General features: G+C 39.3%; 1 protein-coding gene across 1 annotated transcript; it reads left to right on the top strand.

Annotated features, from left to right (window-relative positions):
* Positions 1 to 9,139: 9,139 nt before the first annotated feature.
* LOC124409132 lies at positions 9,140 to 14,081 on the top strand (the record flags this gene model as incomplete). Its single annotated transcript, XM_046886552.1, has 8 exons — positions 9,140 to 9,272; positions 9,335 to 9,531; positions 10,635 to 10,977; positions 11,558 to 11,833; positions 11,939 to 12,171; positions 12,474 to 12,737; positions 12,829 to 13,084; positions 13,425 to 14,081. Coding segments are annotated over 8 exons (1,884 nt in total), but the record flags the coding sequence as incomplete, so codon positions are not given.
* Positions 14,082 to 15,737: the final 1,656 nt, after the last annotated feature.

Raw genomic sequence — 15,737 nt, 5'->3', positions numbered from 1 at the left:
TAATCCCGCTTCGATCGCATCTCAATTGCGTAACTTTGCACTTGTTGTGTCACTCTCGGTATAATTCCCTCTCTTGCCCCTCCTTTTCCTCCACCAACGGCCTTACGGTTGCAGTTTGAGGTCACACTTTACGCCCGCAGTGAGTATACAATAAGAGCGTGTACATACGACTATTGCAGTGAATATACGAAAAGACCGCGTACATACGCCTATTTGCAACGCTTCGCCACAGGCCGAAGACCATATAACTATACCGACACCCGCACAGTTTATACACACAAGTTTCAACCTCGGTATATTATATACGGTACATAATAATCCCGCTCAATCAGTTCCCGGTGATCCGGTCAACTCATGCACTTTATACTCGTATCTATGTATATATACGTATATTTATTACATACGTTATATGCATGAGACAAATTTAATACTCCTCTCTGTAGTTTCTTCGACACTCACCCACGATATTTAAGGTTTTTTAATTTTCTCTTCAATTTTCATTACTATATTGTATTCAAAAAATTGTATAATTGGTTCCTGCACTCTAATATTTTCATCACATCCGAAAATGATTAATTAATACCGCAGTCTTTTACATAATCGGTATAATTATTCCGTATCGTCGGGCTTTTGTACGCGTTATTGTAATTTTTTTTGAATTTTTTATTATCATCAATTAGTGTCTCTTTGATATTACATCGAGGTTTTTGAGTTTCAGTTCTATAATATGCTACTTTTTGTTTCTTTTAAATTTGCAAAAAATTTGACTTTCCACTTCGATAAACTAGTTTCCGTTATGATTTTTTGTTTCTTTTTTTTTTATTATTCTCAGTTTTTCATCGATCACCCTGATCGATTTCCGACTTATTGACAGGCAAAATTCTCACGTCGAGCGGCCGTCGAGCCGCGGAGCGTCGCGTGTTGAGGCCGCGCGTTGACTGACTGCCGCAAGCCGAGCGAGGATCCGCCGGCTGTGATATGGAAAGGACGCCGGGCGTCGCGGCGCCGACGCTTCCACCACGGACGAGGACCTTCGTCGTTTCGGTTCGCTGTAACGCAGGTACTAGTAGGTATGAACCTACTTACCGGTAGGTTCGGCTTTGTAAGGTCATATGCTTTTTGTTACATGTACATACGTACAATTTGGTGGAGGGGAGCTACGTGCAGCCTTGTTTAACTCGTTGGAGCCGCCATATTTTTATCTATCGACGACCACTGCGATCGGAACGTTGCCAATGTACCACCTTACGACTCTTTGCAATAACACTCAGTGCAAGCTGATATAACGTGAAATAAAAACGAAGAAACGATACATGGAGGAAAGGATTATTTGAATCTGGGGATATTCGTTTGATTTTATAGTCAAATGTGGCGAACAAAATACTTACTTGATTCAACAAAATACATTTTTCGGATGAAATACTTGTGACAACTTGCATGGAATTGAATCAAGCTTTTTAATGATCATGCTGAATGTCGATTTATTCAAGATAACACGGCGTGACTGACTTCTTTGCGATAGTGTAAATTTTGTATCGAGAAAATGTCTGATTGTAATGACTAAGAATTTGATCGAAATCTTTTGCTTTGACTGAACATTAGAATTATTCAACCGCACAAAACGCATTCTTCGAATGCTATCATTTATCATTATGCTGACTCAAAATTTTATGGATTTGCTCGATATTTATTCGATATTTAATAGACAAAACCCAAAAACTTATTCTTGTTCATGTAGAAGTATAAATTGAATATGTGTCAATAGTTTTTGTTTATTTGTCGTCAATATGAATTTCGATAAAGTACTTGTTTCACAGCATATAGTGGTTCTTTTACCAAGTAAACAAATTAGTGCAACTGAGTCAACCAGTTACACCTAACAATCTCCGGTTAGATCAACAAGATATGGCATTCGATCGATGTAAAGTTTTTGTTGACTATATTCAAGTACTTATTTCATTTCAAGTACCTAATTGTTTCTGTCAACAAACATGCGATTTGGAGGAAAATAATTCACCAATTTCAAATGAAATGACATTTAGTTAACTCAATTTCGGAAAAACATCAAAAGATTCACTAGAATCAATACATTTTCTCGATCGCGTTGAGAAAGGCTTTTGTCAAGGGTTTGAATCAAGGAATTCACTCGACTAAATCATTACTCAACAAACTAACTGAATCGGAATTGCTGAATTTAAGTCATCGAATTTGGGACAAATAAGGAATACTAGATTAAAGTGAATGGACTACAGCAGAGTCTATTTTGTTTGTTCAGGAATTCCTTTCCCTTCATGTATATACATAACGTGAATTTTTCTAACAGCGAAACGATTCGGACGCCTGAGGCAGGCAACCGAAGTTACACCGTAGGCTCAGGTTGAGCACCGTATTCCGCCATCCCATTATTGCGATGAATAACTGTATTTGATGACAGTTCTACTTTCAGTTGCCTCATATATTGCCGTAGCTGATTGTCGGAATTCAATTTTTCATCATTTTTCACATTTCCCAATATTCAGGTTATTTTGACAAACGATGTTTGACGTTCAAGATGGCTGCGGCGGGATGCGGTGCTCAACTTAAACATAAGCTGTAACTCCAGTTGCCTGCGCTAGGCGCTCGAATCCTTCAGTTGTTAGAAAAATTCACGGCATAATAATATGTAATGTAGAAAGAGAAGAAAACGTGGATTGAGAAACACAAAGAGGGAGGGAAAAATAAGTAACTCACATTTGGGAATTACGGATATAATGTTTGACGTGTGCGTGATGGAAGATGATGGATTATGATGATAATGATGATGATGATGATGATTCTGTCGCGTGAAATGAGCCCGAAAAAAACATATTCGTTTCCTCAATTTTATGATACTTTTCTGAAACTTTTTTCTTCGCCTTCCTCTTGTTCTCCGGCTCTCGAATCGTACAAATGCTGGACGTACGAGTTTTTATCTCGACCTTCGATTGATCCCTCCCAAAGCTCGTATAGCGGGTTGTCTAGCTGTACTTACGTGTCCAGTGCAATTTCACCTTCAAAGTCCGAAATATTATTCCGTACCGTCCCTGCGGGGTCGAGTTCTCTCGCTCGTTTATGATGAAATTTGAGGATCAAAGGAAGAGTAAAAATTTATCGTGCCACACGGATGGCAATTTTGCGATTTTCGTTGCTGAGACTTGAAGAAAAAAAACAGTGCAGGCTGTAACGAAAATGTAAAGCTGGCAAACATTGTTTACGCAACGGAAAGCTTTTTTGGCGGAGATCAAACTCGAACGCAAGTTTTTCTTTTACCCCTGCTAATTATTGTTTGATATGAAAACGAAAAAATTTTGCGAAATCAGATTAGTCGTCGTAGAGTAAAATCGAACGAATCTACTAGATCTTAAACCTTTTTAAAGCGATTTGAAGGAAGCCGGCGAATTTTTTTTTCTTTGTTTTTTTTTTTACCAATCCAGTATCGTCCATTTTTGTACTTTTAAACCGGTTTTCGTGGCCTAGAAATACAATAATTTTATGAATACTCAACGTACTACTAACTCTTGATTAAATTAATAAAAAGGATCGATTTTTTTCAGAGTAAACTCTTGAGGATTTTCTCTGTTGTTTGCTAAGTTTTAATCACTAACGGGTGTTTGCTTTATTCCCGTATAATTACGTGCGGGATACAATTTCACGATTGGGTTCAACTTTCAACCGCAGAAATTTGATCCAAGTGCGGTGAGAGGCTGGAACAAGTAATTATGCAGGCTCGAGTCTATACTCAATTATTATAATCTCTTTTTTGATACCGTTGCGAAAATACCGAAGACGACCGAAACGGAAAATATGCAATGAAATGCCGCAAAAACACTTTATATATTCACCACACACACTTCGAGAAAATGGAAAACGTGTTTTTGTTCGTATCACTTCATCGTTTGTGCTCGAAATTTTTTTTTAAATTAACAAAATAATTGGAAATATTGATTGTGGTAGAATTTTTTCCCGAACTTAATTTTCCTACTCAACAACATTAGTCAGATTATATTTAAACAAAAATAAAACTGATTTCTCAAGAAAAGGGATATATTGGCAAATCGATTTCACGGAATGGCGGAGAGTTACTACTTCAAATTGTTTAACCGACTTGCAAACGCGAGACCCGTAGCAGTCCAAGTTTCTATCAATTGTTAGTCAACTTCTCAACACCAATTTCGAATTCCTAATTGGCAATTACCATTTTCCAAATTGTTGACATTCCGGATATGCGAATAATTTAATCTTCCCGTGCCTCTGCAACTGGACCAAAAAACGCCGACTACTTTTAAACAGAATTAACGAGAAGTCGTAATCGTGTCTGAGAATTTCAATCAAAGATTGGCAATAAACGATCTTCATAAATTATCACCACCTTTTCGGTTTCTAGTATTCAAACAATATTCATTAGTCAGCTAGCACGCTAAAAGAATTATTGAACTTACCAAATATGTCGATAAAATTGATTATTATATTTATTTATTCGTTTTTTTTTTTAATTAGTTTCACATTATACCACAAATTAATTCATATTTTTATCAATTTCGAAAAAATAAAATCACATTTCTTTGAAGAAAAAATCGTTTGATCGAAATGACGTTTTTTTCACGAGACCGATGAAATTCACGTATCTTTGAACGAAATTCGTGAAACGTATCTCTCGCCTGTCTCTCGACAATCCGTTAACTGAATACGGTTACGATCACAGATAGAATGGAACGTCTCAACAGGCATTAACAAATGCTGATAATTAACACTCGAGCGATGCAACGCGCGTTCAGAGGTCAGCCAGCTGCATCCAACTTTGACTCACTTCCCTCCCTCTGCATATCTACGTTCCTCCACCTCCTCTCAACGAGTTATCTCATCTCTACTTTGCAGCACTTAGGGGCCATTCATTAATTACGTAAGGACTATTTTAACCATTTTTAACCTCCACTTCTTACTCAGGATTTTACCTATAGTTTTCATTTAGAACCTTTAAAGTGTGCAAATATAAACACATTTACGATTTTAAAAATTTGTTATGAAATAAATTTTTTTACAATATTAATATATAAATGAAATTGTAAATTAAAAATGAAAAAATAGTTCTCATAGTTTGTCGAACGTCTAAACAGAATTGTTTTTCCAGTTTTTCAAACTGCCCTTTAATTTTCTGTGCGGTTTTCGTTTCCCGAGACTTTGCTGTACGGACATTTTGTCTCACTGGAAAATGTCTATTATGCACATTCCGACTTGTAAAATATTACGCAAGAATGACTTTCACCCCCCCCCCCCCCCGCCCCCCGCTTATGCATATATTTTTCAAAGCCCCCCTCCCCCTTGAGACCCTTACATAAGTAATGAACGAATGGCCTCTTATACCATTGGAATCCAAAGTACCGAACAAACGCCACACCATCTAGCGGTCAAAATCCGCAGCTTTAATCAGCTCGTATTTAATTATAAAATGCGTTATTAGTCGCGCGTTTCAATTTCGATCGTCTTAACGAGGCCCAATGAAGCCCTGATAACCTGCAGGACCATTTCGGCGTCTTTATATTCGCATATATTGTACCCAAAACGATCAGCTGTTCACTCGGTACGACGCCATATTGGATCCTGATCGTTTTTTTCCATCACGTATTTCCTGTTACCGAAAATGTATTTAGTCGCATTTTTATTCGTTTGTGAATGAAGTAGATCGGTTTTTACTCAGTTTTTTAAATATTTTTTCTCACGTCAATTTGTCCGTACTTAAATTATTTTCCTTTTACTCGTATTTTTTCAAACAAAGCATGGTTATGAGCACGTGGGTTGATTCAAGTACGAAAGCCGTTGTTAAACCGTGAAAAATGTCATGAAAAATATCGGTGACTAGCCTGCGGGCTATAGGAGGGAGCGAGAGACGCACTCAGGAACAAATACGTGCCTAGAATCCAATTTTCCTTTCAGTCCAATCCGGAAATTTTTGCGGCGGAATCGCGTCGCGATTTTTCCGTGAATTCGTAAATACGGGAGGGTTTGACTGATAAAAAATTCACTCACACACAGCGTTCAGAATTGAACAAACAATAATCCGGACTCCTGTTATAACGTTAAATTAAACGTTTCACTTATTGTATATTCATAAACGATACGTTCTGTGATCTCGGGGAAGAGATGATATTTCATAGCTTTAATCATTATACGAGCGATTACAAACATCGTTGGCGATTACTTTTCGGCGAAAATATGCAAAATTTATATATATGCATGCATCGAACAACTCGTTGAAATGAAACGAGGAAAATATGCTGAAAGTGTGCAGAATTTTATTCCCGATTAGTTTAGCTCGTAATTCGCAGTCAACAGCGACACTTCTGAGGCTCCTAGTTAATTTCTACCGACGATCGAGAAGGATGGAAAAGAATCGGAGCCACGATACGTGTGGAGTTGGTGGATTTATTTCGGAAAAGTCAACAATTCAACTTGCTTTAAAAGATCTTTGGGGAGGAAAAAAAACCACGATTATCATTTGTACTTTGGTGAAATTCAAGCGAGGTTTTCTTTTATATAATAATTGCACGTTTCCATTGTCGAGAAAGCTTGTGAGAAGAGCAGAAAATCCCGAGGGATGAGAGAAGGTAAGTTTCACAATTAGCCTGATTGAAAAAGGATCCAACTCTTGAGGCGACTGCAGCAGGTAGACATTTAATGTAATTGAAAACTAGAACATATGTGTATAATCAGTTAAGGACCCTCGACAGTCTCCCCGATTATAGTAGGCAAATACTAATTGTAAGAAAAATTGCAACCACAAGCGCCTGAAATAAGTGACTGACCAATTAATCAAACGAAAAAAATATTACGACGTGGACATCCGGTCGATCAAATATCAAATAATATTTAAAAAAAGTCGTGCAAAAGAAAAACTCAAGGAATTGATACAATATATTGAATTTCTTTCTGTTCAAATACTTGATTAAAACTCCATGGAAAACGTCGAAGAAATCGACTAGGTCCTGGTACCGGTAATGAATAATTGATGGGACGTGAAAAAGATCGGGATAGAAAGTGAAATAGGATTAAACAAAACGAGAAGAAACGACCAAAGAAAAAAAAAATATATATATATATATATACGGCTCCTGGAAATAAATTAACTCAGAAGGGCTCATTAAACTTGGCTCGGCTAATGTAAAGTGTATTTTGCACTCTCGAGTCGGATGGCATTTCGCTCATTGACATTGTATTATCGCGCCCTCTGTAAGGGATTTTGCATACATACATATATATGTATATATACTATATAGCCTTAAGCTTTAAATGCCGAAAGCAATTTGAGCCTGAAGAACGCGGTCCAAGATGTACGAGTATTCATACCTGCCATATAGTATCGACGATAAACTGACTGTGGATTGAATGTGTATAAAATACGACAAACGGAGCTTTATACGGTCTTTTAGCTGTTAACATGCCAGCTGAACGGGGCGAAAATCGCATCATCAGACCGGCTTAGTAGTTATGGCCAATTTTTCTGATACAAACAAATTTATTGTTAATGTAATTTTTTTTTCGGCTGAGTTTTTCCCACCAAACAAAAAACGGAGATAAAGTCATAAAATTTGTGCCTATTCGATAGACTCGCCATCCGTAATAAGCTATTACTTTGATTTTATCACACAAAAAAGATGCGATAATTTTTTTTTTTTTAGTTTTTGGGAAAAGGGATTCTGTTTGATAATGGAGTCAAGACTCTTCGAATCTACGCGCTAAGAGTAGCTAATTTTCTCGGGCTCAAAATCAAGTTCGCAGTTCATTATTCACCCGGTAAAGTGACGAAAGTAAATAACGAAGAAGGAAAAATTCCGACGGCCGTGTTTTCAGATTTTAATATACGTGTCAAGTCTCGGCTTAAGCGAGGCAATTACAGTGTGAAAGTTTTTTGACGCTCCTTGTACGACTGGAGGACCTTTCTCTCATTCCCCTCATTCGTCGGGGGGCTTAAAGTTGAAACAGAGAAGTGAAGAAGCCGGGAAAATTACACCCACAAAGACGTAAATTAATTAGGCCTTGTTATATTCTAAGCCTTAATTAAGTCATACAAACCAAGTCTCCTCGATACCTCGAGACAAAAAGCTTGATTCTCCTGCATCGAGTCATCGGTTTCACCCGATTTCCATTCTGCATGCTTCCTAAATAGAGAAAGTTTTACGCATTATTTTTAATCTCGATTCTTAACAGCTTGAGATAAAATAGTTCGTAAATAAGTAAATAAATGAATAGAAGGATTTCGTTGCATATAATTGGATAAAGTATTTTTTCCTTTTATAATTAAATCAAAATTGTCCTTCTGGATGAAGACCGATATTTTTTACCTTGAAAGCAGAAAATTTAACCCAATTCACGCAATGGTGTGTTAGCGGTATTTCATATCAAAATTGAAATAAAAAATAGAAAATAATAATCAGACAGCTTTCATTAAACGACTACACTTGATAATGAACAAAAAAAATAAAATTGGTCTGATGAAAAACGGTTTGGATTCAAAGCATGGTGATTTGGCATGGAAATTCCTATCTACAATGTAAACACAAAACAGTGGAATTCAATTGCAAATTAAAATTTTGCTATTATATCGTTTTACGACGGAGCTGAAATAATACGATATGAATTTTTCCACGAAACCTCCCCACTTCCAATGAAATGCATTGCAAACTGCATCGGAAAAGCTGGCAGCTGCTTATGGTTCGCGGCCGATTATCGATTGTCGAAGCTTCGACGTGTGCCGAGCTTGCTCTGTACGACTAAAAAGTTTGATTACGAAAGCTCGCGTTGTTGCCTATACTCGAGCAAATAATTCCCCTTCCTCGTGCCACCGCATCCGATTAACATCGTTTCAAGAAACGTCTGTAAAATTGTTTAAGTCAAATTTTTGCAGGTGAAATGAGGGGGTTGTTTTTTAATTTTTAATATTCATCATTTTTAAACTGAAATTGGTAAACAAGCACCATCGTCGAAGGGGGTGGGCGGATTTTCGCCCTGTAAAGAAGAAACAAACAAATTTCTAAAGCGTCGAAGAATCACCCGCTAAGAGGGTTGCGGTGGGGTTAAAAGCCGGCATTGAGCAGGCGCGGCTGTTTCTTCAGCGTCTGCGCTCTGATCGGGCATCGCCGGGGAAAGCCATGGCATAGAGAGTCGGCGAGAGCTTTGTGAGGGAAAAATCTGCCCAAGAGTTCTGGAAGCAAGGAGGCAAAGGGTCGCGTCAAATTGGCTCGTTCGAGCGGGATCAAACGACGAGGAGAGGAATTTTTACTTTTCATCGGTTACCGGGATAATCGGAGCCGTATAATTCAAGGGCTGAAGTTAAGGAGGACGGGAATCACCCGCGGGGTCGACGAGCACTCGAGAGAGAGAGAAAGAGAGAGGGGAAGGGAAGAGGAAGAGGAAGAGGGAGAGGGAGAGGGAGAGAGAGAGAAACACCCCGCCCGTAACAACGACATACGGCAAGTGCAAGTGGGCGTCGTCGTCAGGTTAGGTTCACCCCGAAACTTGGTAAGCTAAACACTTTTATCTATCTCTATGCCCATCCGCTTATCGGACCAAAATTCAGCCAAGCAATTTTTCGATGCAGTTCAGGTTCGTTGAAATTTTTCCTACCCCGAATCGAGCGATTTTATGCTCGCCCTTGGCTCGATCTCAATACGAAAAGTGTTCACGTTTTTTTTTTTTTTTTTCTTTGATAAAAGATTCTTATCTACTCGAAATTGTTTAGATCACTTCGTTGGAATGGAAAATTTTCGCTGAAAATTGAGGAGTAGAATGTGGGACGAAATTCGCGACAGCGTCATAAAAAAGTCATATTCAGTCAGAAAAGCCGCGTATAGGTAGCGTCTTTCAGGTTTGAAAGAGTCTCACCTTTTCAGAAAGAATCTGTAATGAACTGCGACGCGAAAAGAATCCTCAAATGTCTTCGTGTATTCAATTCCAGTGAAAGCGACGAGGGTTTGAGAAATGTGAAACGGAAAAGTGGCAGGGGGATGTTTTTCTTGTTCGTGAAACGCGCAGCTCCATCACTTCTAGTAAAAACCATTTTCGCGTGTTTACTGTCCATCTGCGATTCCCGAGAGAGAAACGTGGAGAGGGATTTCGATGTCTAGACGCGTCATTCTTACCCATTCAACCAATCTCTTATACCAGTGTTTTCTTCACCGCGAGTAAACCTAAACAGACCGAGAGTGCACGACGAATGGTTAGGGTTCGACGCAAAAAGAAACCGTCGAGTGATCCAGATCGGAAAATCAGCCATTACAGTGTAGGTATTTAAGTTGGTGTTGAAACAGCTGAAAATTAAGTAAAATGTCAAAGATACCGAGAAGAGCGAAAGATTTTTCGGTTTGTGCAATGATCGAGTAAACGTCCCTGATGCAGGGAATGAATTTGTTGATGCGATGGCAGTGGATCGTTATAGAAGACGTAGTTTAGTAATTGGAATATAAGTAGTTACAAATCGAGATTGGACTTGAAATGGCAGGATTGAGATTGGTGTCCAGATGGGCAATCAGCGTTTGGGTGATTAGGTTGAATTAAATTCCATGATTCCTGATGGCTGGCCTCCCTCGCGGAATTGAACAGATGTTATTAATGTGAACCTGTAGGTTCACGGTTTTGCCGAAAGGAAAAAGGGCGGTCGAAGAAGGCGAGCTTTTTGCAAACTGGCGAGCCTGACAAGCTGCGTGACGACAATGATGGATGACGACGATCAGGAGGAGCTTCACTGTACCGGAAGTGACGTGGAGATCGAAGAATACACCGACACAGAGGAGACGCCATATGCGGCTTATCAGCCGCCAGATAAGCTGTTCGACACCGACCAACCTGGCTGGTACAAGTTTCGCTTTCTGGGGACTTTGATGGTCGTCGTTACTTCGGTTACCATGCTCATTATCGTGTTTCCGCTTTATCTGGAAAGTGTCAGTGCTGTTTCCAGCGCCTATACAGGTACTGATCAGCCATTTAATCAGTGAGCTGCTTTGTTTTTTATATATATGTACGTTACTTTGTCGCGCAAAACGGTGCACTTCGGGAAAAAGCATCGACATCCGCTCCTCGATCGATCACCGTCAGCTTTTATCCAAATTCCGGTTCACAGCCCATCTTAAAACTCTTACTGCATTAAAATTCAACCCCTTTATCGTACGAAAATTTGATCGAAACAAGAGACGAGACTCTTTGTAATCTCCATCAAAGCTAGTCTGTTGGACTGGACAGCCTGCTCCGATTCAACGAGCCCTGCCGATTCATGAAATCGTGACTAACCTGCACATTCAAAACTTGACAAAGGACCTGAGAACGAGATATTTGGCAAACGAAACGCAAACGATATCGACCACAAGACGTGACATTAGCGATGCTGTAACCACTCAGCGCCTTCTGAATACATTCGATGGTCATCGACCGTGATAAATTTAGAATTGATTGTGCCAAAAACGTTTTCCGTCCTTTCGCAACGTTCCCTTTTCTGTATCGCACTAAACCGCCTCCAATAAAGAACGGACGCCTCGGACATTCTCTTTTTCAGGACTATTGTTCACCTCCATCGGTTCGACGGTTCTCCTCGGAGTCGCGACGTTTGTCGTTGGTCGCGTATCGCCGCCTCCACCGATGGTCCCCAACAGTATGAAGGTGAGGATACCGCGGTGTTCGATGACGAAGATCGGCGCCGTTTACGCCCTCACCGGGATCTTCCTGACCCTGTCTCTCGACCAAAACAGGGTCCTCTGCCACGTGCAGGACCCCGTCAAGGCGATCACGCTCTTCTTCTCACTGGTCTACTACTTCTTCTTCGGTCGAAAGAGTGAGTGGCTATCGCCTCGATAAAGTACCGATTTTCGTCCTTGGTTTCTATTGTTTTCTTCGGTTTTGAAAGCGTTTTAACACCAAACTAATTTCTTTTTGTCAGTGATGACACTCCAACGCATATTTTCCATCACTACCATACTCGTCGGGCTCTTCATAAGCGTCGACTACGAACTGTGCGACGAGTTTCGTTGCAGAGGAAGAGAAGTCTCGGCTCACTCCTCCTCAATTAGAGGCTCTTGGGGCACCAGGGCCATCTGGACTCTCGTTTACTTCGCAAGCCTCGCCTCGTTCGCCATGTTCTTCACCATGCTCGAGAGGCATTACGCCAGCGCTGTAGGTACCTTTTATAACGATGTATGAATGGAAGGTACCTCCGCCATAATCAAAAAACGAATCATCCAATCACATTAATTGAATGAAGAAGCATTAACTCAACACAACGACCACTTAAAACCATGCATTACATGGTAAAGGGTCTTTATTCCACTTCAGTACTTCCAAGTAACCCGAGCCGTGTCTCGGTTTCAACTTCTTTCACCAAGTAATAAGAGGTTCATTCTGTCCAGTCTGTTGTCCTGTTGAACCTCTCATCGGGTACTCTCCAAAGACTAAATAGCTCTCTTCTCTTCCCTCAGCAAAACATCAGCCCGCTTCTGACGACGCAGAACAATTCCTTCCTCTACACGGTGTCTCGGCTTGTTTCGTCGCGAGACATAAGACGCCGTGGATCCGAAGAGGAGGGTGGAAGGCTGCTGCACGTCACAGATCCGGACCCAAATATCAAGCCGAAGAATTTCCCGAAGCCACCGATCCTCCAGACTCTGCTCTACATCCACCTAACATCGATGGTCGTAGTCGTTGCTCTGAGCTGGATGGACACTCTGCCTGGAGTCGGAAGGGTGAGTCCAACGATTACGAAGTCTAGACTAAAAGAAGAGTAACTGAACGTAACTGAACGCTATTTGACGTCTCTCTCCTCTCATCCCGAAGGGTATGTCGCCCCTGGAGCTCTATCAGAGGCTGGATAACGGGCTGCTCTGCCATTTCCGGGGCGCAAACGAGTGTGCGAACGTATCCGGCCACGGTTGGATCTTCCTCATGGCTTACGTGGCCTTCGCCATATCGATGCTCAAGTTCCTCTCGATGTGCGAAAGCGCGGTTTTCACCGTTGCCACAGCCACCGTCGCTCTGCCCATCTCTGGCATATGGTGGAGTATCTACAAAATGGACATCGGTGTTAACGGAGGTGCGGCCACTTCCGGTCCATATCGTGTTATCTTCATCCCCGTGTGCTCGTTATTGTGTTCCCAAGGGACGCGCTTGGGGTTCGGATGTCCCGAACTGTGATACCTGCAAAGATATGAATGCCTGCATAATATACGCGGACACTTTGTAATACTTACCTATACGTTAATGCTAACGTTCTGCGTTATCTTTTCGCCTGTTCGCATTCCCACCTTGCCCATTGCGCAACTTTTCCGTCTTATCGTCCCTAGGAAACCTGACGACTAGCGGGAGGTCCAACTTTTTACCAGACCACAAAAATCTAACGAATGCAGGACACTCAAGTTTGAAATAAATTTCAGGAACGATTTTCTGGGCACCGGGAGTAACTGGCGAGCTTATCTGCGCATTGCTTGGTCTTCCGGTGGTTCTGCTTGGTCTCGGCCTCTTGGTGAGGGCTCACTTCAAGGACCACAACAAGTCGTATCATTCGGCTCAACCGACCTCCTACGTCCAGCAGGAGTCGCAGGATTGCGAAAGATGAATGTCGTCGAGGATAAGTATCCGCATAACGACTTCCCAGATTCTCGCCTCAGGATTCAGGTTTTTAAGAAAATACCGTATAGACGTATAAATATGCTACTGTATTTATAAGCAGCATATTATTATAATATTACAACACAAGCGAGCGCGAATAGCGGAAGACTATATTAAAAAAAAATAAAAATAAAAAATAGAAGAGGCGGGATACTTAATACGCAAAATTTGTTTGTTGAAATGAAAATGAAGAAAGAAGAGAGCAGGTAAAGAAAAGACAAGGTAGAAACGAAAAAAAAAATCACAAAACATTTTTCCTATACAAAAAGTTGTACGTAATAATAATAACAATAATAATAACAATAATAATAATATAATCGTCGTATAAATAGATACTGCGTGTCCATCCAGTCAAAGTTATTGCCAATTTTAATATTTTATTTTGATATACATAATACGTAACGTGTAAAACGAGATGTTCCATATTTTCAAAAGTTAACGCTGCGTGTGTTTTAGAAAGAAGAAAAAGGAAAATTAATTGAGGAAGAAAAAAAAATAAGTAGAGAAGTACTGTAAGTTACATGTAACAAAGAGTAGCTAAGTTTTGCTATCACGGTAATACATGTATAAAAGACACACACGCGCTTTTTCCGCGAAAACCATGACTGCTCGGGAAATTTTACTGCGGTACCGTCCGTACGTCCGTCCGTCATTAATTATACTTACAATATTGCCTGGCGATTTTTGAAAATAAATCTATCAGGTGTTTTTGATGAGCGAACGGACGCGTATATTTATACAATATATACACTTGCCATTATTATTATTATACTGCGTATATCCGGTAATTGCAACGCCTGAAGACATCGGTATTATTTACTTGCAGACAAAATTTATTATATATATGTGGAAAATGTATTAAATGGAGAAAATTTTTCGGTTAGTAATTCTTACTTCAAATCTTTTTAGTTTTTAAAATCACGTCAACAGTTTTACATAATTCAAATATTAGGTGATCGGTTTTTTTCACTTTTTGAATCTTTTACTTTCTGATTCGTACAATTCATTTCTTGCCCGGTTTCATTTCTTCAGACTTTACGATACAAGGTATACGCATCCATTGTCTAGTGTAATATTTTGCGTTATTGCATAGAATTAATAGTCGTTACGCCAACTAAGGTCTCGAATAATTAATTGTCCGTGGAGAAAATCGAAGAGCGTAGTTATTTCGGAAAACGCGCTACACTGCAATTAGACATAGACGTGAACTATATGTATACATGTACAGGTATAAATATACCTATATATGTATATGATATAATTGCCAAACGTAAATTATAAGAGTATTAAATATGTATATTTAATAATATTGTAACTCGCGTTGCAATGAGGAAATCCTTCAGTATTAACCCTAAAAAATTTACAATTCGAATGGGATTTAGGCCCGTATTATATTGCAGTATATTATCCCTTATATATACCCTATTTCATAGACATAGAAAATTTACAATTTTAGCGCTTGTATTAAAAATACGATAATTTATCACTTATATGCATTTTAAACTTAGAAATCGTTTATCGTTATCTAGATGTGTCGTATTTTTTTTCCACTCCCAGTCAATCCACTCCTTTTTAAAATATTTTTCCTTTTTCTTATCTGTCACACCCTTTTTTTGGTCTCATTTTTTATTTAAATCACTGCCATTATTGAGCAGCGATTGAAAAGTGAAATAATCAAAGAATATAGGAACAATGAGAAATTTCGTGCCAAAATTCGTAGAGAAGTGGTTAATTTATTTATCGATCCGAAGGTGTATATTATATATATATATATATATATATATATATATATTACAAAGTATTATATTACGCGTTACTTTTCTGCCCAGTATATGTGATAGATATATTCCGACGGATGTAAGTCCTCATTGAATTAATCGGTGTTAATGTTGCGTGCAAAGTAATGAGAAAAAGTGAAGGCAAGAACAGTTGAAATGGGAATTCGAAAAAAATCACACGAAAAAAAAAGAAATGTGAATATTATAATTAAAATGAAATGAATATATTACTGTATAACTATAATACTATACATTATAAGTTACGTCAATGTAACGATACGTCCAGGTTTTTTATATTAA

The sequence above is a fragment of the Diprion similis genome, chromosome 8, assembly GCF_021155765.1.
Source record: "Diprion similis isolate iyDipSimi1 chromosome 8, iyDipSimi1.1, whole genome shotgun sequence".
Taxonomy (NCBI): domain Eukaryota; kingdom Metazoa; phylum Arthropoda; class Insecta; order Hymenoptera; family Diprionidae; genus Diprion; species Diprion similis.
Note: the sequence above shows the minus strand (reverse complement) of the source record. Positions and strands in the feature narration are given on the sequence as shown.